Genomic DNA, 27,937 nt, shown 5'->3' with positions numbered 1-27,937 from the left:
AAAAATTTTACAATATCGAAATTTTGATAAAACAAAAACGTTTACAAATTAAAGTTATTTTTTAATAGAAAAAAGGGGACAAAATAAAAGCCCGGTCGATATTTTACACCCGGGGGACACCTTATCCGGTTTCAAAAGCACAGCGGAGAAGAGAGTAAAGATACTCTCCTACTTTCTTACTAGATTCAAATACGCACGTTCCGCAAAAGAAGCGCTTGCTTTCCCTCGTCAAAATGGTGTCTTGACTGGGGTCAAGTTTTTTATTTGTTGGTTTGATGCTCAAAGTTAATGCTATGACTCCGTTCAAAGTATGTTTAAAACTTTCAGTAAATGTTTTTTGCTATACGTCTTCCTACAATAGTGACTGCTATTTGATGCTTTGTTAGGGTGTTGACTAACGGAAGGAATATGTACTATAGCTAAACTAAGGGACAACACGTTCATACAGTCAGGGTAAACACTTAATTAGTCGACGGTAGGCTAATTAGGGCATACCACCTATTTAGGCGACTCATTGTAGCCTACTTAGGTCATTTAAGACATACGATATTTAATGGCTTTTCACACATTCCTAAGAAAAAATCGCAAAAAATCTTTGTTCAGAATGGATAGTCTACGCGACCATGATTCCAAAATTGTTACTCGTGCCTCGATATGTTTGCGCAACAAAATGAAATATATAACTTAATTAAAGGCTGGTTTCCACTTGTCTCGATCGGACCGGATCAGACCAGGATGGGATCCAATTATAATCCGATCCAGATCCAAGTGAAGATTTCCACTTCTAAAAGAGCGCGAATTTTCATCCAAAAAAATTGTAAACAAATATGGCTGCAAAAATATTAGAACTTTGCTACTTTTGATAGTTTTAAAGAGACACATTCAAAGAAGAAAGTTAAGGAATAAATACAAAAAAAGATGGTGGGTAAGAAAAATTTTCCAAGAAAGAAAACAGAAAGGAGAATACCATCTATTAATTAAAGATCTACGTCTTTTTGATCACGAGTATTTCTTTAAACAATTTCGCATGTTACCTGAAAAATACGAAAAACTTCTGTCTTATGTGGCACCATTGATTTCTAAATCGAATCTAAAACGTGAAAGCATATCTGCTGATCAACGTTTGTGCATAACTTTAAGATATCTAGTGACTAGAGATGCAAAATCTACCATAGCAAGCAGTTATCGCGTGGGACCTACAACAGTTGGTAGAATTATAAGCGAAACATGCAATGCCATATGGGAAAAGTTGTTGGGAGCAGGACAGTTAAAATGTCCATCAACGCATGCAGAATGGAAAAAAATAGCTGCAAATTTTGAGAAACTTTGGCAGTTCCCTAACTGTATTGGGGCAATTGATGGAAAGCATGTGGTAATGCAAGCCCCAGCACGTGGAGGTTCATCTTTTTTTAATTATAAAAAGACCCACATCATAGTGTTAATAGCAGTATGCGATGCAGACTACAAGTTTTTATTAGTTGATATTGGTGATAGTGGCTGCCAAAGTGACGCAGGTGTATTTTCAAGCGGAAATATTGGGTATGCAATCAATGAAAATCTATTTCAGCTCCCCCAACCAAGATATTTTCGTGGATATGATAAGGTGAATTTCCCTTATGTTTTCGTTGGAGATGAGGCATTTCCTTTAAAAATCAACTTGGTTAAACCTTATCCTCGTAATTTATTAAATGATTGAAGGCGCATATTCAACTACAGGCTATCAAGAGCTAGGCGAGTAATAGAAAATACATTTGGCATATGCGCATCCAGATTTCGAATCTTTCGCAGGTCCATAATTGGCACTGTAAAACACGTTACAGAAATAACAAAAGCAACAGTAGCCTTGCATAATTTTTTAATGGATGATAAGAAAATGTATTGCCCGTCTGGCTTTGGTGATTGTGTTACAAATGGTATGCTGAAAGAGGGTAGTTGGAGAGATGAAGAGAATTTTCAAGGAGCGTTATTAGACATTAGAAGAGTGTCTTCAAACAATTTTACATTGGAGGCTAAGGAAGTTCGTGATAGTTTTTGCGAGTACTTTATGACAGACATTGGATGTGTTTCCTGGCAACAAAATGCAGTGAACTCCACTGCAGATATATTTAACTCAAAAGTAAATATTTTTTATATTTATATTTAAAAAATACAAAGTAGCATAAAACATCTTTCTCATAGAGCACAGTCCTCAATAATTCCTGAATCTTTTAATATTTTATTACTAAACAATGCTCTTCTGATTTTGTTCCTTTGTTTTGTTTAAAAAAAAAGGCTTTTCTTTTGTAAGATTTGAGTGGTATCCTACTCAGATGTTATGTTTACGAAACTTTGTCTTTGTAATATAACAAACAAGTCTATACGTAATATCAACAAAATTTTAAAGAAAACGAGTTGCAGTATACTATATAAATTGTTTTTTTTTCAAATTTTATGTCAAACAACACTTGTTGGATTTTAATTCGTGCCAACGTATTTTTTCTCTCGTCTAAACCTCTCAGCGTCTCCAGTAAACTTAAACAAAATAATTTATTTCCGTCTTCCACTGGCTCTTCTTTTTGTAATAGTTGTTGTTTGTCTGATTCATTTATATGCCTATCAAGCATTCTCATTAACAAGAAATCAGTATCATTTTCTTGACTCGAAACATTACTTCTTTTTCTATGCTTGGCAGGTGGTGTTTCAGCAGGTGGATCGCTTATCTCACTTTCATGGGATGACACATTATAATTAGAGGAAGTGGAATTATTTTCTTCATCAATACTTTGGCTTAATATTGATGATGGTATGTTTGAAAGTTGTGTTCTATTGGTAAGGCTGTCTCTTAAAAATGATAGTTCCTCAAAAAAGTTGCAAGTTGGTAATGTTTTTTAGAAGAACCAGATATTGTTGCTTTCTCCCTTTTTGACAAAGTTTTTGGATAATTATCTCTTACTTTGTTCCATTCTTTTTTTAAGGTGTCCACTAAGAATAAAATATAAATAAATGTATTAGCTAGCTTTTCCCAATCTTGCAACAAAAAAACCAACTCTCCATTAATAAAATTGACTTAATAATTCTTAGTATATATGAATAAAAAACTATCTAGTCACTGACTTAGCGAGCTACATACCTGTCACATTCATTTTGATGCTTATCTCCCTCCAACATGCATCTTTTTTATTTAAATCCTTTTAGGCCCTTAAATTAGGATTCCAGAGAGTTGGATATGAAGGCATTAAATCAACTAACTGATGTCTTATATCTGGGTTTTGTTGCTGAATTAAACTACCACTATTGACATAGGATGTATCAATATTAACATCTGCATGTGCATGTGCGTCTTCATGCTGTTGTTCCATGTTGCTTTGGTGTTGTTTTCACAGCAGTCATACAGCTTTGGCTATCCTTTTTAATTTACATCACATGATCAAACATTTTAGAACATTCATTGGTTAAAAAAAAAAGGATCCGGTATTGATCCATACTTGGATCAGAAAAAAGTTGAAACTATTTTAACTCCTTTCGGATCGGTTTTGAAACAGTCTCGGATCATTTTGAATCAAGAAACACCCTCTTCTGAGCGTGCGCGGACAAAAAACAGAGCAAATCCGTGTCCGATCCGGTCCGATCCAGACAAGTGGAAACCAGCCTTAAGTGTCGCCTATTTAGGTGACGTTTTCGTCCGCCATATTTATTTTTTCCCTGCGGCATGAATGGCTGAAATCCATTATTTAAAACAACAAATAGTGCCACACAAGGTTTGGGCCATAAGTTACCATTGCGCGATGCAAATAAGACGATAATTGGTCCAAATTATCTGCAAAGTGGACAGATTTGATTCACATTCAAGTTTGTTTCACATGTTAGTCTTGCTTTCTTTGTTTGGTATCACACTTTTGTTATTGTAAATACCACAAGAAACAATCAAAGGCAAAGGTGTAGATACATTTGACAAGTCATTTAGTCCTAATGATCACATCAAATGTAAGTTCATTCATATAAAGAATAGTTATAGCTGTAAAATAATATTGTGAGGAACACTACTTGTTTTGACCGCCATATGATTTGAAATGTCCAGAAATTACGATGATCACAATGTTCATTTTTTATTCCTAAGACCCATGTTATGGGTTGTCAGCAAAAAAATAAGATGCCTGGGACAAGCAAACAAGTGTAACTTTGGCAAAAAAAAATGTTAATTAATTCACTTTTATAATATCATAGCATTCATAAAGTTTAAATGCACATCCCTTAACAGGTCTAAAATTACAGATGACACAAAGTGTCAAAATTTGCTATTACTTAAATATGACATAATTTATGCAGCAGGTCTATCAATAAGAAAATTACACCAGACAATAAATCGCTCCCCCAAAGTTGCAGTAAATTTAAACTGGGCGAGCAATCTGAATAAATAGAATAAGATTATATAAAAGGAAGTGTTATTACAGTCTTTTTTATATATTTTGGTTCTTTTTTACTGTAAATAATAAGAAAGAAAATTGATTACCATGTGAGATGAATTAATATTGCTCAGCTAGAAAAACTTTTTTGGAAATGGGGGAGCAATTAATGGCTTAGCTAGTTTCTCATTTCTCAGAATTTTGTGAGCCTTTGCGTGAGCAAAAGCAATTGCTCTCCCCTTATTGATAGGCCTGATGCAGCATAATTAATTCCGAAATTCTTTAAATGCGAATATCTTGAGAACAAAAAGAGCTTTTTAAAAAATTTAAAAAGATTTGTTAACCAACTTCTTACGCTCTATAATATAAGTCCCACATCATTTTACACTTTGGGTTCCCTTAATTTGCAAATGGATACAGTCAAAAAGTCATCATGCAAGTAGAAAATAAAATAAGGAGAAGATAGACCCAAAACAACACAGTAAAACATCAGAGAAATTCATCACACCAGCATTTCTACCCTCTGTACCAGGGACCAGCGAGAGTCTTAAGGCAACACAGGATCAAATGCATTTTTTACTCTAAAGATACACCATGAAGCACTTTGTCAAACCAAAAGGCAAAATTAACCTGGAAAAACAAAGCCATGTTATTTACAAAATTATGTGTAAAGATTTTCCAGAGAATCTAGAACAAAGGCCAGGAAGATTAAAGAAGCCATCGATAGTGTAGAATGTGACAAACACATAAACAGCATCTCATATGAACTTACTGAGATAATGGTTGCTAGTTCTACAGAAGAAGTAGTTAATTCCATCGAAAGATGTTATTGCTGTAATTAGCTGTAATTTTAACAACTTGTTCCTTATTTGTTAATTCTTATTAGTTTCGATCCCCTTCAATTATAATGAAATGATGAACCTTCAATATGAATACTAAACAGACAAACTGAAATAATATCTTCAACATTAGAACATATTATCAATAAATGTAACAGGGTATATTTTTGTTTCTGTTAAACAAGGAAGAAAACTTTCGATAAATCAAATTTTTCATTTTTAATCAAAATCTTATAGTTATCGAATGTCCTGAGAACTTGAACATAACTTAAAATTTAAGGACTATTCTTTTGGTCCCTTGGAGGTTGGGGTTATCAGGAGTATTCTGTTCTTATATAGAATATCTAAAATTGATGTTTCTGCTTGAGTCGTTAGCATAGAGGTGCGTAATAAATTGATCTCCCCTTAGAACAACCTGCTAGTCAGTCATGTTTTGTTCTGAATTTACCTATGGAAAAAGAACTGAAAAAGTTACATCTAAGCGGCAACATCCATTCTTCAATTCCCATGAACAATGTTCGGTGGAAAAGTAGGTGCGTAAAAATAATAGGTGTTTTGTATAACAGTGACAATGAGTAAGCATTACTGGTTGCATAACCCATCAGGCTTGTGTATATTATCCCAATTAGGCGACTCCAACCTAATTATTCTGCAGGCGAAGTCGATAGTAGCTTATGGTCGGTTGGTCAGCGAAATAAAAATAATTTTATTGAGAATGTATGATCAGAACAACAACAACAAAAATATTAAAAATGGAGGAGGTTGTTACGACAACCATTTTTTTCTATTTGTTTTTTTTTTTTGCATAACGCATGCAGTTTATATTTTTTAGTTGTGAAAGAAAAATAATAATTTGTCTCACTAAAAAAATGTAACTTATTTTTTAAGGTGAAAAGATATAATATTTGCATGCCCCAAAACTTGTTTTTAAAAGTTACGCAGCAAGAATTTTTCGAAGTAAAATTCATAACAGAGGAGGGTGTTAAGACAATCTTATTCTTACCTTGTTTTTATTATTTTTCCTAAATGGTATTGACTGAAAGTCTTCCTGTATTACAGGTTAGCTAGCGTAATTTTAGGCATACTAGTTGTTAGCCCGTGGAAAAATCCACGGGTTCGCCCGTCCTTTTTATACCGCATTGCATGCGTCTGGCTACCTGCGCAGCTAAGCTACCATTTTGCGTGACAGACAGACGGACGGACGGACAGACGTATAAGGGTATTATAATATAGATATAATAATCATAACAAAAGAGGGTGCTCTGACAATAATAATCTGTCTTGTTTTTCACTTTTGCTAAACTATTTTAGCGAAAGTAGCTAATTTTTGTTATAAATCACATAAAAATTTAAAGTTCTGTTTTAACAACGTAGCTAATTTTGTGATTACAAAATTAGTGCATCGCGCATTTTAGTTTTATCACAACAAATTACCATGAACAAAGAATCAACTTCAAGTGGCCTTACCCAATGCTGATCCTATAGTAACATTATTGATTCACCTTGTTTAGGGATTGTCTCCACGATCGTTTCAAAAATAATTGTTTCAATTCGTTTAATTTGTTTTTGAAACAATCGCTATACGAATTTGAAACAATTTTAAAATATTTTTTTGCCAAGAAAATCGTTTCAGATTCGTTTCAAATCGTTTCAAAATAGTTTAAAATCATTTTGTTGAAACGAAAATCATTTCGCAATTCGTTTCATAACCGTCTCACAATATCAACATCAATTCGTTTCAACAGTTTGGTAAATTCGTTTCAGTTCAAATCGTTTCAAAATCACTTTAAATGTAACACCATCATTATTATTATGTTCATCACACGCACCGATTTCTAAAGAAATTTTATTAACAAATTACTTAAAATATCTATATACATCGATCTACGGTGATGTTTTAGCTTCGTACAATTGTATTTTGATGGTTTTAAAATGGTGTACAGCGATGTTTTAGATTCATACAATCGTGTTTTGATAATTTTTAAACGATCTACAGCAATGTTTTAGCTTCCAACGATCGGATTTGAACATATTTAAACAATCTACGGTGATGTTATAGCTTCCTACGATTTAAAATTGATATTTTGACCTTACATTTCAAAGGCCATCATCAGAATCATTTTTTGTTCAGTATTTTAAAAACGTGCTTGCTATTACAAATCATTACCTTTATCACGCCTCCTGTCTCCACATCATTTTTCGATACTAACTTTGTTACTAATTTCACCATGCAGCCTTTCTTTGTTTTCAACATCGTCAGGAACAATGTATATGTTCTGGTAGTTACTGGTAACAAACGTTTGAGTTGTCCTTTGGTTGTCTCTACCAGTACAGGGTTGTCATGGCGCCTTAAAATTCCTAAATTTCAAAAGTTTCCTGAAATTTTGTCTGAAGTGGAACAACTTTCTCCTCAAATCTTCATAATTTTAGTTTTATTACCTGTAGCATAGAAATGCTACTTTTTACAGCAATAATTTGTTCTTCACTCATTACAAAGAAAATGTTGAAATTACTGGGGATCAATGGCAAGTGGTCTACAGTGCTCCCAGACCACAACTTAAATAGGTTTTCTCAGTGGATACAAGGATACTTTGAATTTTTACAATGAATTTTTTTCACCATTTTTTTTCTGTCTTATCCTTCCTTGTATTGGCCTTGATAAGTTGTTTTTGATTAATTTGTGATTGATTAATTTCTTTGTTTGTTGACGACCAAACTTGGCTCAGCTCTGCGGAAGGAAGAATCACTTTGTCTTTAATGGGAGAGTATTTTAAAATGCATTGATATCACCAGTAAAGTCCTAAATGAGGAACAAACTTTTTGAATGAGATCATATGATCTTTTTAAGGAAGGGGTTTGGGTAAAAAGCTGCCAGAAAGGTGTCAAACATTGCTAGGAAGTATGCTTGCAAACAATCTAGAACACAAAACAAGGTTGTCAACAGATTGGATTGCTCAGAAATATTTTGGTACTAGAAATATATAAAAATTCAATTGTTCAGAAACTTGATCTTGAATTCAGAACTTTTTATAAGCGACTTCGTAGGTTACTTTAACAATAGCAGAAACAAACCTGGAAAATAAAATTTGATGTTTTTCGGTCATCCTGTTTGTTTGCTTGCTGTCATGTGTTTTTCAAAACAGAATAATTTTTTTTGTGTGTTTTATAATATTGTTTTTAAAAAAATGGCCAGCCTGAGAGATTTTTTAACATGGTTCTGTATTCTGTCAGGTACATCCATTAGAATGAACCTTTTAACATATTATTTTCTGGTTAATTCCTGTCTCAAAGATTTTGTATTTTTTTAGTAATGGCATATTATGGTCAACAAGCTCGAAACAGACCAGCCTTGTACAAACCGACTGATTTTTCTAGCCAACAGAAAAGAGCACCTTCAATTTCGGACGAATTGAAGAAAGAGGAAGAGCCACCAGTTATTAAAATTCAGCAGAGACTTGCTTCTACTGTTGAAGCAAAAGAAGAAAATAACAAGGGGGCTTTGGCATCGAAACCTTCTTCTAAGGATCAAGAAGAAATGCCAGAAACTGATAAGCAGTGCACTGAAAAACTTGTTGGTGTAGCCAAGAAGGATCTTGAAAAAATCCAAAAGTTAAAGGAATTCATGGCAAAACAGCAAAACGGAACAAGTACGAAAGATAACACCAAGGAAGGAAAGGATAACAAAGGTCCTCACGATAGCAAAACCAAAAAAGATGCAGCATCAAAATCTGGTAACGACGAAAAAGAGAATAAGGAGGATAAAACCCATAGACCATCAAATAGGCACCATAGAAATGCAAACAGGGGCCAGTCTAGAAACAAGCCTAACTCATCAAACAGAACTGAGGCTGGCAAAGATAACAAAAAACCTAATGCACCCAATCCTGATAAGGTCAAAAGTGACAACAAAAAGGATGTTGATGTTTTGGGTAACAGTGGAGGAGCCAGACCTCGTAATAAACTGTCTAAAGGGCCCAAACAAGCATCTGAAAACTATGGCCAGCACAATAACCAACAACATCCAAACAGTTACTACACACAATCTGGCTTTTCTGGCAGGGGTCCACCACCCATGGATCCCAACTGGCTGCATATGCAGTTTCAAAGTGGCCAAGTGGCTCATAGTCAAGGTATCCTTAGAAATCCTTATAGTCTTGATAGTCAGGATCATGGTCAAATGCATGCCACTAAAAGGACTGTTCCAGCCACAAAAGACAAAACAGAACAGAAGAGGAGCTTAGATTTTGTAAAGAACTTTTTTGAAAATGACCCCGAGGTTCAACATAACCGTAAACAAAATGCTGAAAAACGTGCTGTAAAAAATGCTCCATTAACAGCACAGACTGTACCTGTTAAACCCCTGCCTAGTTCAGGAGAAATCAGCTCTGCACAGCAAGCTATGTATAATTCTCCTCATCTCATTGAAGATCGATCAGTATCTGTTAATCAGACAAATGTTAATATGCAGGCCCTTATAAGTCAGCACAATGCAAACCTTGCATCAGGTCTACCAACATCATACTCAAGTGTGTATCATCAACATTCCAATGTAAGTCATGGAGGTATGGCACCTGGTGTTTCTCATGGTACGGTCCATCACAGTGCTTCTCCAGTATCCATAAATCAAACAAACACTTCAGCTGCAGCACTGCATGCATTTAATCATCCGTCATCTATGTTTCAACACCAAGGAGTTAGTAGCTATTCAGGAATGTATTCTCAAATGGGTACACATGGAGCACCAGGCCTGCTCTCATCTTCAAATTACCATGATAATTTACATGGAAGTAACCTGTCAAGCAGTGGAGGGATGAGCAGCTTGCAATCTTACAGTGGTTACTTCCCTACCAATCATCAGGGACATATTCGGCATGTGCAACAACACCTAAATCCGTCTGTCATGCAGAATATACTCTTAGATCCAATGGAGAATCCAAAAAAGTGGCAGGAGAAAGCTTTGACAAAGTGTGGACCAATTGATTCGTCACAAGCCCGCTCATTAATAGAGCAATTGATTAATGGTAGCTACGAATGCATGGTGTGTTGCGAACCTGTCAAATGGAGCAATCAAGTATGGAATTGCAGCAATTGTTTTCATATCTTTCACTTATCTTGCATCAGGAAATGGGCAAGATCAGAAGCTGCAGCAGTGAAAGGTAAAAAAAAGAGATTTTGAACTTTTTCTGTTTACAAATTACAGCAGATTTTTTATTTTAGTTTAAAGTGTTTGTCTTTCTATTAGTTAATATTTTTTAGTATTTTCACTCTGGTCAAGAATTCAGTATTCAATAAAAAAAGTTCAGGAGTATTGGATAGTTTCATGAAAGAATAAAAATATAAAATATTTATAATTTAAATTTGTTCTTGTTCATTTTAGAGGAAAGCGGTTGGCGATGCCCAGGGTGTCAAAATGTTTCAACAAGGCCTCCTAACAAATATTTCTGCTTTTGTGGTAAGTTGATTATTTAAATTGGTAATCAAAACTAATTTAATAGTAAACATGAATGAGAGAAGTTGTATTGTTGACATTATTTTATTGCAAATATTTCGTCTTGTATATCTATACAAGACATTATTGACAGAGTTGTCACACCTTAAAACTCCTCAATTCTTTCCAATTTTGAAAAAGTCTCCCTAAAAATCAACTGAAAGTGGATTTTTTAACAACTTTTTCATCAATAGTCCCTCATTGTGTATAAAATTATAACCTGCTGTTTATTTTTATTTTTAAAGTGCTTAGAAATGGCAATAATTTGTTTTTCACTCATTGCATTTCCCTTAAAAACTCCTCAAATCTCCTCAATTGATAAAATACCGTCATTTTAAAAAAAGTTTTAATAAATAATTTCTTTTTACATTTTTTTTATTAAACCTTAATACTATTATTAGGCAAAGTTCGAGATCCTGATTGGACACCAAAAGATGGAATTACACCACACAGTAAGTGCAGCAATTTATTTCTGAGAGGGAAAGTTTTTTTAGTTTAGGAATTAGAATCAGAAGTAAATTTCACTGAATATTTTTGGCTTTTCAGTTTTTACTCTCCTTATATCAAACCCATGTTTGTCTGTGTGTGCGTGCAACAAAAAAGTCATGCTACAGGTACACCAAATAAAATAGAAAAGCAGTATATTTTTATCAAACTAAAACTGACAAATATTCATATAATTTAAGGGACGGACAACCTGTAGATTTTTTCCATGTTAATCATCAGTATTAGGTAAATTTGTCAAACTAGTCGTTAGCCCGCAGAAAATTCCATGGGTTTAGCTCATCTTGCATATTTGCCCATTGCTACTTCGTGCTTCCTTGCCACCTGTTAGCATGAAATAATGAAATTTACTTGGTCGGGATTATTACAATGATTATATGTGTGATTATCTTGGCATTTTCGTTTACAATACCACCAATTTTTAAATTGGCTCACAGACAGAGAGCGAGAAATATAATATAGATTGAGAAGCGTGTTAATGTACATATTTCTGATATTTCTATCGCCCAGAGCGCTATTTTTAAAACTAACAACCTATTAATTTCTATTGTTAACTTTGCTTCAGAAAATCCAGCCTCAAACTAAACTTTTTTCTCGTTGGTAGGTTGTGGCGAAGTCTGTAAAAAGAAGCGTGTAAATCTACCATGTGAACATAGTTGTAACGAGTAAGTAAAAAAATTACTTTCAAAACATTGTGATTATAAGTGTGATTTATATTTTAGGATAACTTTAAGTGGATTGTACTTTGTAATTTTCCTTCTTCCTTTGTCTTATTTTCTTTCCATTGTGGAAACATATTTGCCTTTATAAGTGTTTTTTTTTTTTACTTATTTTTCGCACACATATTTGTTTTGCATATTGCATTGCATAAGGAAAATTGATATTTTTAATGCAAGAGAATCTTGTCTAAGCAAACCGCGACAGTATCACTTGCGAATTCTAAACATATAACACTTGAGGGGAAACAAACAAGTACAGAATCATTTCGAAAAAAATAGTTTCGTTTTGTTTTATTTTTTGATTAGCAGAACTTGCCATACAAATTTAAAACGATTGTAAAGTAAATATTTGAAGTTTAATTTTTTATTTCATTTTTTGATTTGTTTCAAATTTGGTTTAAAATCATTTCTTTAATGTTTATGTACAATCGTTTCACACAGCATAATTCCAGATAATTTCAAAATTGTTTCAGGGTGTTAAAAAATAATAAAAAAATATTATCCATTGAGTATTTAAATTCACAGGTAAAAAGCACATGCTTATAGAAAAAAGATATTTTACAACAACTGCGTTGAAAACTTTTCTTCTCCCATTAAAGTAGTAGTTTCGGTTGGTTTTTATTAATAACAAAGTGGGCAGATTTTTATGTTTGTAGGGTGTACTTGTCACTTTACCTCAAAATACGCTGTAAAGCAACATGTTCTCGTCATTCTATAGATCAGGGTATAGCGATTGTTAAGTTGTGTAAGGACATTTGTTCATTATTTTTGAAGGAAATGCAGCAAATTTTAGCTTCAAAGGAAGGTTTTCGCTTGACTTTAGAACAAAATATGGCAGCTTTTTGGGTTTTTAATTGAAACAAATAGATTCAAAATCAATCCATTTTTCTTGTTTATTATAGAATAATTTCATTAAAGAATATAAAACATTTAATTTGTTTCATGATACAATTATGAAATGATGTAAAAAAATAATGAAACAATTTCCATATATTGGTAATCTTTTCAATTTTAATAAAAAATAAATGATCGTGGAGACTATTTCTAAATAAGGATGGCGTTGTCATTTTTTGTTATGGTATATATTTTAATTCTTTAAAGGTTGTGTCATCCTGGACCTTGTCCATCGTGTCCTGTTATGGTGTCAAAGCATTGCCCATGTGGAAAAACATCGTAAGTTTGTTTATAATGCCAGCTTTCAGGGCCAGGGAAATACAACTTCTACACATTTTAAGTTTTTTAAAGATAATTTATTAGTTTAACTTGGATATCAGAAATGGAAGAAGTTAATTATTTAAATTCTAAATTACAATTTGATTTTAACAGTTTTCAATCTGTGTACAAATAAGATTGACACAAGCATTTTTGAAGCAGCATATATGTGTCTTTTAATTAAGGTGTTTGCTTTTAGGACCAAGTTGAGGTGTGGTCAACCAAATCTCATAAAATGTGATAACACATGCTCAAAGTTACTCAAGTGTGGGCAACATCATTGTCAATTAAAGTGCCATCAAGGTAAAAATAAAAGTTTTCAAACAAATTGTGTTATGGCATAAAAATACTTAAACTTGGCCAATTTTACCCTTTGCAACTATTATTTTATATTAATTTTGTTTCAACAGGTCCTTGTGAAACATGTGATGTACAATACAATGAAGGTATGCTGTGTTGTTTTGCTTTGTTTTTAGAACAAGTAGTAAAAAGGTATTCCTGAAATTATAATGTGTTTCCTGTTATAGTAGTGTGAAAACCAGTCTTAAACATGCCAAGCACTTTTTTATATGCTACCCCCTCTCTGGATTCTCAGAATTTCTCATCGTTTATTTTAAATAATAGCATGTGTTTGCCAGTTTTTAACAATACAGTGATGGTTATGCCTCATACAAAAGTTTTCAGTTTTTATGAAGCTAGCGGGAAAGAATTATCCTAGAACTATTCTAAAAGATTTCAGTGTATTGTTAATACCAAGGATTATTTTCTTTAAGAAAATTAGACAAAGGCCATTCCACACTCTGTAATATATTGCATGAATTTGTTCTTTAGAATGTTTTTGTGGTAAGCAAAGAAGGGTAGTCAACTGTGGAACAGGTAAATTTGTTGTTGTTAATTTAAAAAGCTTTAAGGCGGTTCCAGTATTTATTAGACTTTGATAGATAAAATTGTATTGAGAATTAAAACGAAATCGAAACACGACGAGTGATACACAAGAAAAATAATATAATTATTTTTGTTTTATTGTGGAAAAATTAACCAACAAAAAAAGCCTTCTTAAAGTCAACCTGTACACCCAAGCTAATCCACCGACTCCTGATCCAGATAAAGAATTACATAGACTAAGATGTCAACACGACCCTTTGTAGTTGATAACCATGGATTACAGCTGATAACTAGCTATGCAATCCTTCACTGGTTCAAGAGGTGAACCCTATTGAGACAGGGATGAAGCAGGTTTGCATAATTGCAATTACAAGCAAAATGGGCAATATATCACTGGCACAATTTTAATTCCGAAACTAAAATATGTTCAATGTTAATCTACAAATCTACAAAAAAACGAATTACTAGAAAAACAAATATACAGTACCAAGTTTAGCTAGCTAAGATAAACTTTTTGTAAAACTGAGGGAGCAGTTGATGGATCCGCAGTTATAACATTTCTCAGAATTAGGTACGTCTTTGCATGTGCAAGAGCTATCACTCACCCCTTATTAACAGCCCTACATCCTGTAACTATCTCTTCATTACAGTAATAGTAAATAATTTTATTAATTTATTTTTGCTTTTCATTTAAGGTGAAATATTGCCTACTGAAAAGGACAATTTCGATGGGGAATATAAAACGAATTTTTCATGTGGTAAACCATGTGGCAGGTAATTATTGAGCTCTTGAGAAAAAATAAAATAATTTTGGTAACATTGAGTTGTGTGAGATAATTCTATGTTTTGTGTAGAAAGTAGTTTTCCTATGATCAACAGCTTAAATTTAGTGTTTTTTTCACTTTCCTATTGTTCCATTGTGTTTTAATTTATTTTTGACTTGTTTATTAGAGATCTGACTTGCAAAAATCACAAATGTGAGACTGCATGTCACAGTGGTCCTTGTAAAGAATGTCCATTGCTGCCTGCAAATGTGCAATTCTGTCCGTGTGGTAAAGTACCTGTCACTCAACTTAATGTAGAAGAAAGAAAAACATGTTTAGATTCTATACCTACCTGTGATAGCTTCTGTGGAAAGAAACTGAAATGTGGACCGAAAGGTTAGTGGTGACTCAAACCAAAAACCAAACCAAATGCACCTCAGTTTGTGAGCCACCATATAAATTTCAAATTTTTTTTTGTGCATTTTAAAATTATTTTTTTTGTCATTTTTTAAGGCCGATATACACAGAAGAATAATTAGATAAATAACTTGAGTAGATTAATATTCTTCCATTATTTTCCCGTGTATCTTGTAGAAGAATAAAAATTCATGAATATTTTTTCAATATTGCTCAAATAAAAAACAAGTTGAATATAATCAAATCAGTTTGATTATATTCAGTGAGAAAAGAATATACAAACAATAAGTTATGTACAACATAAGCATACTTCTATTGAAATATGACGTCATTGTAACTTTTTCTTTCGAAACTGCGCTTTTACATAAAATAAAAAGTTGTGAAAGAAACTTCAGAGAAACTTCAGCTATTGTTGGACTCAATCTGATCTAGACTGTTTGCCCTAGGAACTATCAAGTCTCTACACTTTCTTACCCAATTATCCCCTCCATTCTTTCCAAGTGCCCCAGCCAACTCAATCTTCTTTATCTGGATAACATCTTTAATTTTACGGATACTTAGCCTGCTTCTTAGCTCATCTGAACTCTTTCTGTCTCCCAGACTGGCGTTACACATCCACCTAACCATTCTCATATCATTCCTTTCTAAACGGTCAAGATCTTCCTGCTTCTCTGCCCATGTCTCACTACTGTACAACATAACACTTCTTACACAGGCCTCATACAACCTACCATTTGTATATGTTTAAAAAATAACGAAAAAATATGACATTAGTATGCAGGTGTTGCAATATTTTTTAATATTTTTATGTGTATTTACCAAAAAATATTAAAAGAATATTAAAAGAATATTTAAAAAGTTAATATTCTTCGTAAATATTCTTCAGTGTATATCGGCCTTTAGGGGGAAAGGGTTGAAGTAAATTTTTTCTGGGGCTTAGATTTTTTAGGGGGAACCTACTGATAACTTCAATATATATACTGAGATAGACAAAGAAAACAGTCATACAACAATAATAAACTAATTTAAAAGATAACGATAATATATATAGTGAACATATTAAACATTCTCCCCTTTTCCAAGAGAGATGAGCACTACCGTGCTGAAAGTCTTCTGAACAAAATTGTGTCTAAATTAAAAAAAAATGTCATTCAGCAACGAATTATTGTCTCTGTCAAATGTAATCTACCCATTGGTTAAAGGGAACCCAAGGTATATAATGATGTTGGTCATTCTCAAGATATTCACATTTAAAGAATTTCATATTTAATTATGTTGCATAAATTATGTCATCATATTTAAGTAGTAGCAAATTTTGACATTTTCAGTCATCAGTAATTTTGACTTGTTAAAGAATGTGCATGTGAACTTTATCAATGCATAGACAATATAAAGTTGAATTGATTAACATAATTTTTTTGCCAAATTGGCACTTGTTTGCTCGTCCCAGGCCTTTTAATTTTTCTCCAATAACTCAAGATCTGTAACTTGTTTACAATAAAATTTGCACTTGTTTAACCAACTATTTAAGCTCTATAATTTAAGTCCAACATCTTTTTATACCTCGGGTTCCTTTTAATACACTCATTGGTTGCATTATGCTCCTCGTTTGGTCATTCTATGTGATAATTGTAAAAATGCAGGCTAACAAAAATGTTTCCTTCATTCGCCATTAGTTGAATAGCTGCGATTCTAAGATGTTTTGTTTGACACCAGCATAGTAACACAAGTATATTTTTATAAAATGATTTACTATATAAGTTCTTTGAACACCAAGAAATTGGGCAGCATTTTGAAATTTAGCACCTCTTAATAGAAAACGCACTTAACTCCAAAAAAACTTTTTCAAATCATTTTTTCAAGGTTTTTTTTATATGTTATTCTTTAAAGGGAATACCTTTTTTTATCTTCGACACTGATCTCGATTTATTCTTGACCGTTATGTTTTATTGTTAAATCACTCACCTTTCTGTTGTTACGTTATGATAAAATTTGTTGCAACAGGTGGGTTTTAAATGAATGAATGAGATAAAACAACTATATTTTAAATAGCTAATGGTAATGAGACCACTGATCTGACGTCCATATAAGCTTCTTGCACATTTCACAGTCTTGTTCAATTTCATCCAAAATTTGCTTAAAATATAGTTTTGCATCAACTAATAGACTTGCTAACCGTTTTGCAGTGGAATGTTAAAATTGCTTGTGCAATTTTAGAACTTTCTTTTCTTTTTCTTGAAATGACTCTCATAGATATCAAGTTAGAAAAACAAACTTTCATTTTTCAAGGGTATGCAATAATGACTTAATGCTGTATTCTGCAAATCTACCTTACCAAATAAGGTCTATTTTTTGTAGGGTTTTCACATTCTGTCCTAGCCATATTGCATGGTATTTTAGTTTTGCCATTAGATTTCCAACCTTCCCCACCCAAAAGAGTGTTACTGAGAGATCGTTAAATGTGTTTTGTTTTTCTGTATAATGAATCCAAACAACACTTAAGCCAATCCTCTGCAGTAACAGTATCTGAGCAAGCACTATTCACTACAACACAGTTAAGAACTTCTGAAAAAGTATTTTTATCTTAATCACTTTTGCTTAAAAGTTGACTTGTCAAAGTTTAAACATAGTTCCTCCATCAAACAAACACTTACTGGTAATGTCATATCAAATTTCTTTAATTTATAATACAACTTTACACATTCTATTATATACTACTCCATAGTTTCTTCATTTATTCTTTTATATCGTTCAAAGTTTGTGGATGTTCAAACACATCAGTTAATTAATTCATCTTTCTTAAAGCAGTTGTTCATAAAAGCTATCAAAGTGTCTATTCCATCTTCTTTATTCAAATCAGTAATACTAATCTCATAAAACACTTTATCTCGCACTTGTGTTGAATCTTCTTCTGGCAAAGACAAAGCCACTGCAATGCCTTGCCTCTCTTTCTCTAAATCTGTTAACAATGTCCAAGCTTTTAATTCATCAACATAACTATTACTTCTTGTCATTACACACTGGTGTTATCTTGTAATTGTTACCTATTCTCTGCTACCTCTGATATTTTCGTTGTAACTGAGATAGACAAAACCCTAGTAATACAACAATAAAATAATCTAAAAGATTTATAGTAAACGTGGTAAACACCTACCTGATTTCGTGACAAATTCCGTTTATTGGCACTCTTCACAGATTACTAGTCGTAAATAATTTGTGGATGAATCCACAGAAATTCACATCCGTCTTAAAAACCACACAGGAATTCCTTGTTGCTATTCAAAACTACCATGTTTGGCTGAAAAAGACAGCAAAACATTAGCTAGATGCAACTATTTTAATCTAAGGGACACATTTTTGGCATTTTAAAGCAGAACCTTTTTATGTGTTTCTGTCCTAAGGATAATCATTTCAAGGATATTTTTTTCATTTACAACAAAAACCAAAAATTTTCTTTAGGTTAGTTCCCAAACTTACTGCCTGAATGGTAGAAATCCCCAACCGAATACTAACAACCAATTTTAATTTTTTTTCCAATTGTAACCCAGTAAAAAGCACTTTAAACAATGCAATTGTAACAATGTCAATAATGTTGAAGTGTAAGTGTCTTGGTATGCAGGTCCACCAATGTCAGTGTTTCATTTTTTAAGTTCCATTTTTTTATAGTCTTCTTATAAACGTCTTTTTCTTATAAAAGTCTTTTTATATGACTTGTGTTCAGTGGAAGCCTGCTCATATTCACAGCAAGCAAACTGTCACACACGGCAAGCAAGTAAAGTCTTTATCTTTCTATCTTAGGTTCTTCCCACTTGTGTATGATGAGATGCCATACTGGTAAATGCAAACCATGCGAGAAAATAACAAATGTGAAATGTCGCTGTACTGCTATCAAAAAGGTATAGTGTAAATATATATTTTTTGTTAGAAGGAAGTAGATGTTGCAGTTTTACTTATGTTATTACCCTTTTTTGTAGGATATACCTTGCAAAGATGTGAAACCAGGTAGGGTGGAGTAAAGACACCATTATTTTTTTTATTTTTTTGTTAAGCAACTCTAGTTGTATATACCTGTGGTATTATTTTTGTATACCAAATCTGAAACATGAAATCACAAATGCATCCAATAAAATTTTTTTGCATTTAATTTTTTAACAAAAAATTGAAGAGGCCAGAATAAAAAGATTTGATGCTTTCAGCTTACCGGGTGACGAAAAAAGAATCACCTAGATAACTGCAAAATCTTTTTGTACCCTTTTGTACCCTTAGCCCTTTCTTGTACCTTTATGTAGCTAAACTTCCCCATTTTTTTAAAAATATCACAGCAACAATCCCTTACTTCATACACTGCTTGGGCTGCAATTTTTGTGTGAGGAACTTAAAAAATGAGTTTTGACATTGTTATTTCAGATGAGCCAATACTCTGTGAGAGAAAATGCAACAAGAAGAGAAAGTGTGGTCGTCACAAGTGCAATCAAAAATGTTGCACAGACAAAGAGCATAGTTGTAATATTATATGCGGAAAGAAACTCTCCTGTGGAACGCACAAGTGTGATGAAGTGTGTCATATTGGGTTTTGTCCTCCATGCTGGAGAGCAGGTATCGCAATTGGATACCATTCTGTTAATATTACGCTTACATGAACGTGTCTTTAAAAGGACACAGTGCTGGCTGTTATGGGCCTCTTATCTTAATTTAAAGATGGAATCCTATGTTGTCTTAATTTGAGGAATAAAGTTTACTCAGTTATGGAAATTTTGTGACAATATTCTTTATAATGATTCTAATAAATTTTTATTTTTTTCTCTAATCCCACAATAAGTAGCAAAATATTATATTAAGAATTTCTAGTTTTTACTATGGGGAAAACATTGACATCAAATTTATTTTCAAGGTTTTGATGAATTGTCCTGTCATTGTGGTGCAACAGTTATCTACCCGCCTATTGCATGTGGCACTAAACCACCAGAATGTTCTCAGCCATGCAATAGATCACATCAATGTGGACATCAACGTAAGTTGATCTCGTTTGTTTCCTAAATGGCACTGTTTAAAGCTTATTCATTTATTTATTTTGTTCCTTTTTGTTTTTAAATTGGGATAAAAGTTTTTAAACGTTAAGACTGTGCAAAATGCTGAATATCTTTGTTTTTCTAGCGCTTCATCCATGTCACAACGAAGACAGTTGTCCACCGTGCACGTTTTTGACAACAAAACAATGTATGGGAGGTCACGAGGCAAGTTTTCATTTTGTTAGCAGTGTTATTTCAGTGTTTAAGCTTTCGTATACCAACTAAATGCACCAGTCGTACATCCATGGTTCATAGTTTTCTCAGTTGTGTACAGTCTATGTCTTTTCATTTTGATTAAAAATGAGCATGATTTTATTAGATGTTAATTAAACATAAAAAGTAAGGAAGAAAAAAAATAAGCACCTACCAAAAGTTATTAATTTTCCACAGAACATGCAGATTAGGGACAATATGTAAAGGATTTTTCTTATCTTTTAGATTTGGAAGAATGTACCGTGTCATTTAACAGAGGTATCTTGTGGAAGAAAGTGTGGAAAGCTTCTGTCCTGTCAACTCCATAAATGTATAAAAACATGCCATAAGGTATTCCATTTAAAAATTTATGAATCTCACCCAGGAAAGGTATTACATCGGAATTAACCAGTACCACAGACTTTGACAAAAATTTCCAAATACACTATGCTGACCACAACATTTTTTTTAACCTTTAAACTTTTTTTTATGTAAATAGCAACATGACGTTTTATTTCTTACCAGGGACCGTGTATAGCTGTTGGAGAGGTCTGCACTCAGACTTGTCCTATCAAGAGAAAAGATTGTGCTCACGACTGTGGTGCCATTTGTCACAGTGGGAAAGACTGTCCCGCAACACCGTGCAAAGCGCAGGTATGTGCATTTAATGTAACGTCATAATAAGCCCTCCGTTCCTATATGAAGTGTTATGCTACAAGCTGTAGGTTAAGAATGCCTTGTCTATCACATTGCTAACAACCTGAGAGTTGAACTTAATATGCAGTAGTGAAATTAAATTTTTATCTAGTGTAAAAAAAGATCCAGAAATGTGTATGTTTCCTCGAAATAAGTTAGACTTGAAAAAATCACAACTCTAGATCTAAATAAGATTTATTTTAATAAACAGATTTTAACGCACTGTTAATGTATTCAGGTCAATATCACGTGTCGCTGTGGACGTAAATCAGCGAGTGCATTTTGCTTAGCTGGTACTGTCAACTCTGCTTACCAAAGGTAACTTTCTTTCTCTTGTTTTCATGGGGTGATGTTAGTTTCCAATATACTCTATGATTGGACAATACTATTTCTTTCTCTTTTGTAGTTTCAATGCAGAGATGCTAACAAGTCAGCTTCATAATCTACAAACTGGCCATTCAATTGACATTTCGAGCATTACCAATGCAGACAAGCGACCAAAATTGTACGTAGAAAAACCTAGCATTAAAACTAAAGTAGAATTACCATTTTCAAGCTTGACAAAGCTGTTAAGAGCAGAGCCAAGTTTAAAATGTTTATTTTACGTTGTATGTTTTTGTTCTTGTTGCAATAATTGTTTGTTTTATAGTTTGGATTGTGATGAAGAATGTTCTCGATTGGAGAGAAACAAGTAAGTGGAACCTTCATTGCAATTTTTCAGGGAGAATTTAGGAGCTTTGAGCTTCGCTAGTAAAAGTTTTATACAAAACAATCGTTTGAAATTCCATTTAATCCACGCCTCCTAAAAATCCTTAAACCCTTCCAAAAAACATTTTTTTGTAAAAACTCCTAAATCTCTTCTAATTTTTATAGAACATCCATTTGGCAATTTCCTTGTCCTTTCTCCCTGTCTATTTCTTGAATAAATGTCCAAAATATTTCTTGTCAATAACCTGGTTTTTGTGATTCTGAGTTTACACTTCTACTAATTCAATCTCTCCTAAATTATAAATGTGTGTAGGGTTTTTAACGCTAATCAAAAAAATCTCCTAGAAAAGATGCTCAATTCTCCTAAATATCCGTAAATAATAATTGAAAAATGAGTAGGAACCTTGTTAATGTGGTCGTTCTAAACCTTTAACAAAAAAAAAATATAGAAAATAAAAAAATAAAAAATAAATATGTTGAAAAAAAATTATAACTCGGGGTAATTTCGGGATTTCGAATTTTTAGTTGGTATTTTCCTCAGGGAAATTAGTTTTTTAACAGCTGTGAAAACACACACTTTGTTATACAACCTGATCATGTAATCTTAGAAGGCTTGCCGAAGCTCTTGGTATCGAGAATCCAGATGGGAATCAGTTCCAACATGCTGCATTTTCACCTCAACTCAAACAGGAAGCAAAGTAGGTTCGCTTAAACTTTTACGATTTTGCAATTTTTTGGCCTAAATCGCGCAAATGAGGCCCCCTTGAAATATATTAAAAAAGCTATTTGCGAAAATTAATTTTGGTGAATTTTTATTTATTCTGGACTTTGTATTTTTTCTTTATATTATTTTCAGCCTTATTGTTTAAGGTTTCGTGTAATAACTGTTATACCAACTCTTTGAATCGATTTTCTCACGTCGATGCCATTTTCTGGTAACTTTGCACGCACTATTTCAGGACCCCCTTGTACATATAATAATCAACATCTATGCTTATCGCGAAAGTTTATCTTGCAACAACAAAATATTGAAATGAGCGTTCATGTAAGTTATTTCTCGCGAAAAAAATTTAAGGAGCTTATCGCGACAGTTCTTTCCCTTGATTTTTTTATGTGTTTCTCTTTGACTCACAGCTTTTGCCGTTTAAGTAAAATCTCTTGCGCAGTATTTTTTTAACTTTGTGTAGTATGTATTACTGCATAATCAGCGAACATTTAATGCAACGCAGTTATTGTTTTTATGTTATGTTTGTTTTTCGTTTTTTTACATGGCACTTGTTTTTAAATTTGACAGGTCTCAATATTCGTTCATCCAAATGCTGGAGACGGTACTAGATCGTGTTGTAATGAATGCTAAAAAGGTGAACAATTTTGGTTTCATATTGTGGCAGTATGGAACAGAAATATTTTGAAGTTTCTTATAATTGAAATTATGTAGTTATTTCTTCAGTCATACCTCTATTCTGTGTTTGCAAATAAACAAATTGACTGTTGGTTATTCTGTTCCTTTTATCCTGAGAAAATGGCAAAATGTAACCGTACTCAAGAGTGTTCACCCTGCTAAATGATAGCAGTTTGTTCTAGCCGACATGTGCATAAACGTGACGAACTACGAAATGTTTCGAAGTTTTCAAAGTTTTTGTTTGCTCGAAAGTTATACTTCTTTGTTTTACCATACATTGATTGTTTTTTTTTGTATGATTTTTTTTTCTTTCATATTGCAGTCATCTCAATCTCAAATTCATCATCCCTTTCCTCCGATGAATGCAAGTCAGCGTAAAATCGTGCACGAGTTGGCGGAAGCGTACAACTGCAAGACGTATAGCCAAGATTCTGAACCAAAAAGAAACACTGTTGTTATTGCTACCAAGTATGCTCATTGTTCTGTCAGTGCGTAATTCGTTGGTCAAGTTAATAAGGGTTTAAGTTTAAAAAGTGCGTTTGTCCTAAGGTAAAGGGGTTGTGTATTAACAAAAACAGAGGCCAACGTGTGGAGAGGGGGGGGGGGGGGGGGTGCATTAAACGAGAGAAAATTTTTAAATTAAAAAAAGAAAAAAGAAAAGAACCTCGCTTAGAAGTTCTTAATAAAACTTGGCAACAAAAATGTATTATTGTTTTAGAGCTAGCTAGAATACTATATAAAATAAAAAGGGATTTTTTTGTTTTAGAGATTCGTATGTACCGAATGTCAAGTTATCAACTATTGTTGATCGAGAGATCATGAAATCTAATCCTCCTCCACCTGTCATGCTGACACAAGAAGGCAACGTCATGTTTCTAGGGTGAGATATTTTTTTGAGTTCTAATATAAGTAGCACACTATTTTCTTTTAAAGGTCGGTTTACATTAATGTAACAATTGTTAAGCAACATTTGTACAACATTCACCGTTGCGATTACTGTAAACAAATGTTGAACAACAAAGTGACACAAGAGATGTTTCACAACAAATGTTGTAAATATTTTTTTTCTATTTCTACAACAATTGCACAACAATTACGGACTTTAATGAAAACCGACCCTTAGTACCTTGGTATATTAGTGTACAGCTCCAATCTAATATCTTGACCACAAGGACCTTAAAGAAAGGACTCATATTAGCTGTTGAAAATTATTATTGTTATTCTTACCTGTACAGGTCAACAAAGCCTATCAAACCAATGCAGAACCAAACATCGACACGTGTGGATTATTTTGATGACGACTATCCACAATAACAGTCAATGTTTGAAGAGAAGTCAGATGAAAGGATTCAAAAAAAATTGCTTTCGATTTCTTTTTTAGTATTTGTTTTCCATTTATATTTCTGTTTTTTTTTATTAACAAGACAAATTAATTTACTGATTAACTAAACTGGAAAACCCTGCTTTTATAGACAGTTTTTTAAGAAAGCATTGGGTCATTGACAGTTTTAACAACCACAACCCGTGATGCAGTTCATTTTTTCCAATAAGTTTTGAATACAGTGAAATTGTACTTGGCAGGACTAACATTGTAGCACTTTTAATGTATATGTTGATACATAAATTCGCTTTTATTGTCAGCAATAAAACTTGAAACTCGGATGAGTAGTGAATACGGGTTTGTGCTTTGTTGCCAAAATATATTAGGAATTCAAAATGTTGGTCAGAAATATTTATTGATAGGATAATTGTTGTGATTTCTCGGTTTCGATTTTATATCGTATGAAACGTGATTTTCTTATTTTTTGTGAGCGAGGCATTGTGACAAATTTCTATCTCTCTAAATTCAAAGGACTCCATTTACTTGTCTCATAAATATTCGGTTACGCTGTGAAAAAGATAGCAAGACAAAATAGTTGACTCGTTTATACAGTTTTTCATGTTCATATAGTTTGTTTTGTTCGTTTTTTTCTGTGAGATATATCAATTAACTAGAAAGTGTCGTCATAGTTACTTGTTTATATTTACAGCTACGCTTGTATTTTATAGGCTTGCGTGTTATATATCTTTTTTTTTTTAAGATTGTGACATTCAGTGGCAGGTTTAAATCTGAAAGCTGCTAAAGAAAATTATGATAAGTCATGTTCAGAAGACAATGTTTTTGCGACTTTTAATTCAGCCGTCTGTCAACATACTTGTATTAATTTTATTATCGGAGAAAACCTTCACCGTCCTGTGAGGGTGCACAACCTGTCTTGAAACAGTCGCTGAGGTTTTTTCATACTTTAGCCGTTAAGTATAACATGCTTCATGCGTTTTCTGTTCTGGAGTGTAAACGAAAGAACTGAGTTATGTGATATTACTTTTCCACAAACACTACTGGTCTTGTAAAACAATGATTACCACCAAAAAAGATTCTAAAGCAAGCTAATTAGTTCAATATTAGAAGGTCGATTTTTAGCTAGTCACTGTGTGTACTGGACATGCAGTTTTATTTCCTCCTTGCTGTTTGTAAAGTCTTGGATTTTATTCATAAGGTCTTATTATATACCACGTTCGCGTTTTCTATTATTTTTATCACGTATTGGATATGAAACTTGTAAAGTTGTAAGTAAACACGGTGCGGCAAGGTACAACGTCCCTTTATAATGACCGGAGTCTGTGGTCCTTATTTTACACCACTGTCTCGCAATTTGATATAGTTGACATATTTTTTTGTCCTAAACTTTCCCTAACACACAAGTAGAAGTTGTTTATTTCCGTTCGTTCTTGTACGTGTGACCTTTGCCACTTACACGAACACCGTGGATACTTTCACTAACAGAAAAGATATACTTTTCACAATGCGTATTTATTCTTGTGAAAAATATATGTGCGTGATTGTAGTTTTAAAGAATGATTACAATGAATATATATAGAGAGAGACTACCGACTGTTGACAAAATGTTTCGTAACTTTTTTTTTGATATTTATTATCGATTTTATAAATCTTATACTTAAAATGCTGTGATGCTGTCCATCCCTTATAATAAGTCAACAATAACTGAGCAGAAGGAAGGCACGGCTTTTTTCCAAAATTGCTCTCTAACGCAGATGTTTTGTCACATTTCAGTCGTGTATCTCATGATCGGTATGTTGGCGGACAACAAACTTGTATTATGGTATTATGAAAAAAAATTTGCTTAGGTTTATGATTTCCTGTCTTTCTTTGGATTATTCGTTTCTACTCTCCTTTTCTTTTTATAATAGTTACTTCTATGCTCTCCTCCACTAATATCTCCAATTTGATATGGTTCCTGAGACTAGCTAAGTTGGCTATCAGTGTGGTCACACCTGAATTCTCCTAAATAATCTGAAACAATGAAAATGCTTTTAAAATTTATGGAATAACCTAAAATTTAGTCCCAAAGTATTAATTCCTTCTATAATCTGCGAAATTGCTAAATGTGATATCATTTTTTTTAAGAATAGTATCTGTGTTAACGTTTTATGTGACAAAAATTGAGCACTGGTTTAATTCGTAACTCCACTAATGAATGATATTAACATAATTACAATCGAAACGAGCAGCCAAACTAATAACTTACATTTTCCTTCTAAATTTTTAAAAAATTCAGAGCGTTTTTTACATTTTTTTATAAACAATGTCAAATTTAAACAGTTAACCAAAAATTGTTGCATGAGGGGCGAGTAAATGGTCAAAAATTTTCTTATCAAATAATTAATTGATCAAGTGGCGTACAATTTCCATAGTGCGAATTTAAATCCTATTGTTTGTCTGAAATAAAAATAAACTTGTAATTTTGATTTATTAATACTTTGAAAATAAATATTTCGGTATGTACATAGACAATGACCAAATAATCTTTTTGGGTGCATTACCCCTATTAACGAAACAGTGTCTGAGGCGAAATTAAAAATAAATTGTTTATAAAAAGAGAAAAATGTAATGTTTTCTAAAATTTGACCCTGAAACCTGAAGTCTCCTAGGAACTATGAACTCAACTACATAAGGACGGTCGTTCGTCTCATTAAAAAAACGTTAGACATTGAGATGAAGGTTACCAGTGCTTTTTGAGAGGCTAAAGATGAGGTTAAAAGATCAGTGCACATATCTGAAGTATCTCATAAAGTCGGATTGTGTCGATATTTTTGACCATCTTTGCTCAAATAGACAAGTCTCCGGATGTAGCTAGTTGTCATGTCTAGCATGTGACCACGAGGACTAACATGCATAGTAGTGTAAGTTTTATTGTAAACAGGGAAAAAAAAAGACGGTTCAGATGGATTAATAACCTAAGCAGATGTCTAGCCCTTGTGCTTCTAGGGAGCCTAAAATGCTGTTTTTAAACGTTATACTTATAAAAAAAATTATGTAGCGATTGTAAAAGTATCCCATCAAAATGCATATGTTAAAAGGTCATTAAAGAGTGAAAAAATAAATAATTTTCTACAAATAAAGTCTGCGTTGTTTCTGACGTTCTGCGATATGTCAGGAACAATGTTTTTTTTCGGATATGCACTACCATGTAACCCGACTTTTCGGGTTATGCGCATGCACATGACAATAGCATAAATGCATGTGTTGTAAAATCGGTCTTTGGTGGTCGCGGGGAAAGCATCGCAAACTTGAACTGTCATTAATATTAATTTATGCAAT

General features: G+C 32.9%; 1 protein-coding gene across 1 annotated transcript; it reads left to right on the top strand.

Moving 5' to 3' along the window:
• Nucleotides 1-149: 149 nt before the first annotated feature.
• LOC130622594 (transcriptional repressor NF-X1-like) lies at nucleotides 150-26,471 on the top strand. Its single transcript, XM_057438068.1, has 26 exons — nucleotides 150-308; nucleotides 8,530-10,377; nucleotides 10,599-10,673; nucleotides 11,111-11,161; nucleotides 11,818-11,878; nucleotides 13,034-13,105; nucleotides 13,344-13,447; nucleotides 13,555-13,590; nucleotides 13,976-14,020; nucleotides 14,725-14,803; nucleotides 14,981-15,189; nucleotides 19,009-19,106; nucleotides 19,185-19,212; nucleotides 19,618-19,806; nucleotides 20,102-20,221; nucleotides 20,365-20,444; nucleotides 20,718-20,822; nucleotides 20,997-21,125; nucleotides 21,406-21,485; nucleotides 21,574-21,672; nucleotides 21,817-21,858; nucleotides 22,484-22,573; nucleotides 23,170-23,236; nucleotides 23,600-23,745; nucleotides 24,044-24,157; nucleotides 24,513-26,471. Exons 2-26 carry the CDS (start codon nucleotides 8,532-8,534, stop codon nucleotides 24,589-24,591), a joined length of 4,044 nt encoding a protein of 1,347 aa, XP_057294051.1. The 5' UTR covers nucleotides 150-308; nucleotides 8,530-8,531; the 3' UTR covers nucleotides 24,592-26,471.
• The last annotated feature ends 1,466 nt before the right edge of the window (nucleotides 26,472-27,937 follow it).

The sequence above is a fragment of the Hydractinia symbiolongicarpus genome, chromosome 12, assembly GCF_029227915.1.
Source record: "Hydractinia symbiolongicarpus strain clone_291-10 chromosome 12, HSymV2.1, whole genome shotgun sequence".
Classification (NCBI taxonomy): Eukaryota; Metazoa; Cnidaria; class Hydrozoa; order Anthoathecata; family Hydractiniidae; genus Hydractinia; species Hydractinia symbiolongicarpus.
The sequence above is the reverse complement of the archived record's forward strand: the minus strand, read 5'-3'. Positions and strand labels throughout refer to the sequence as shown.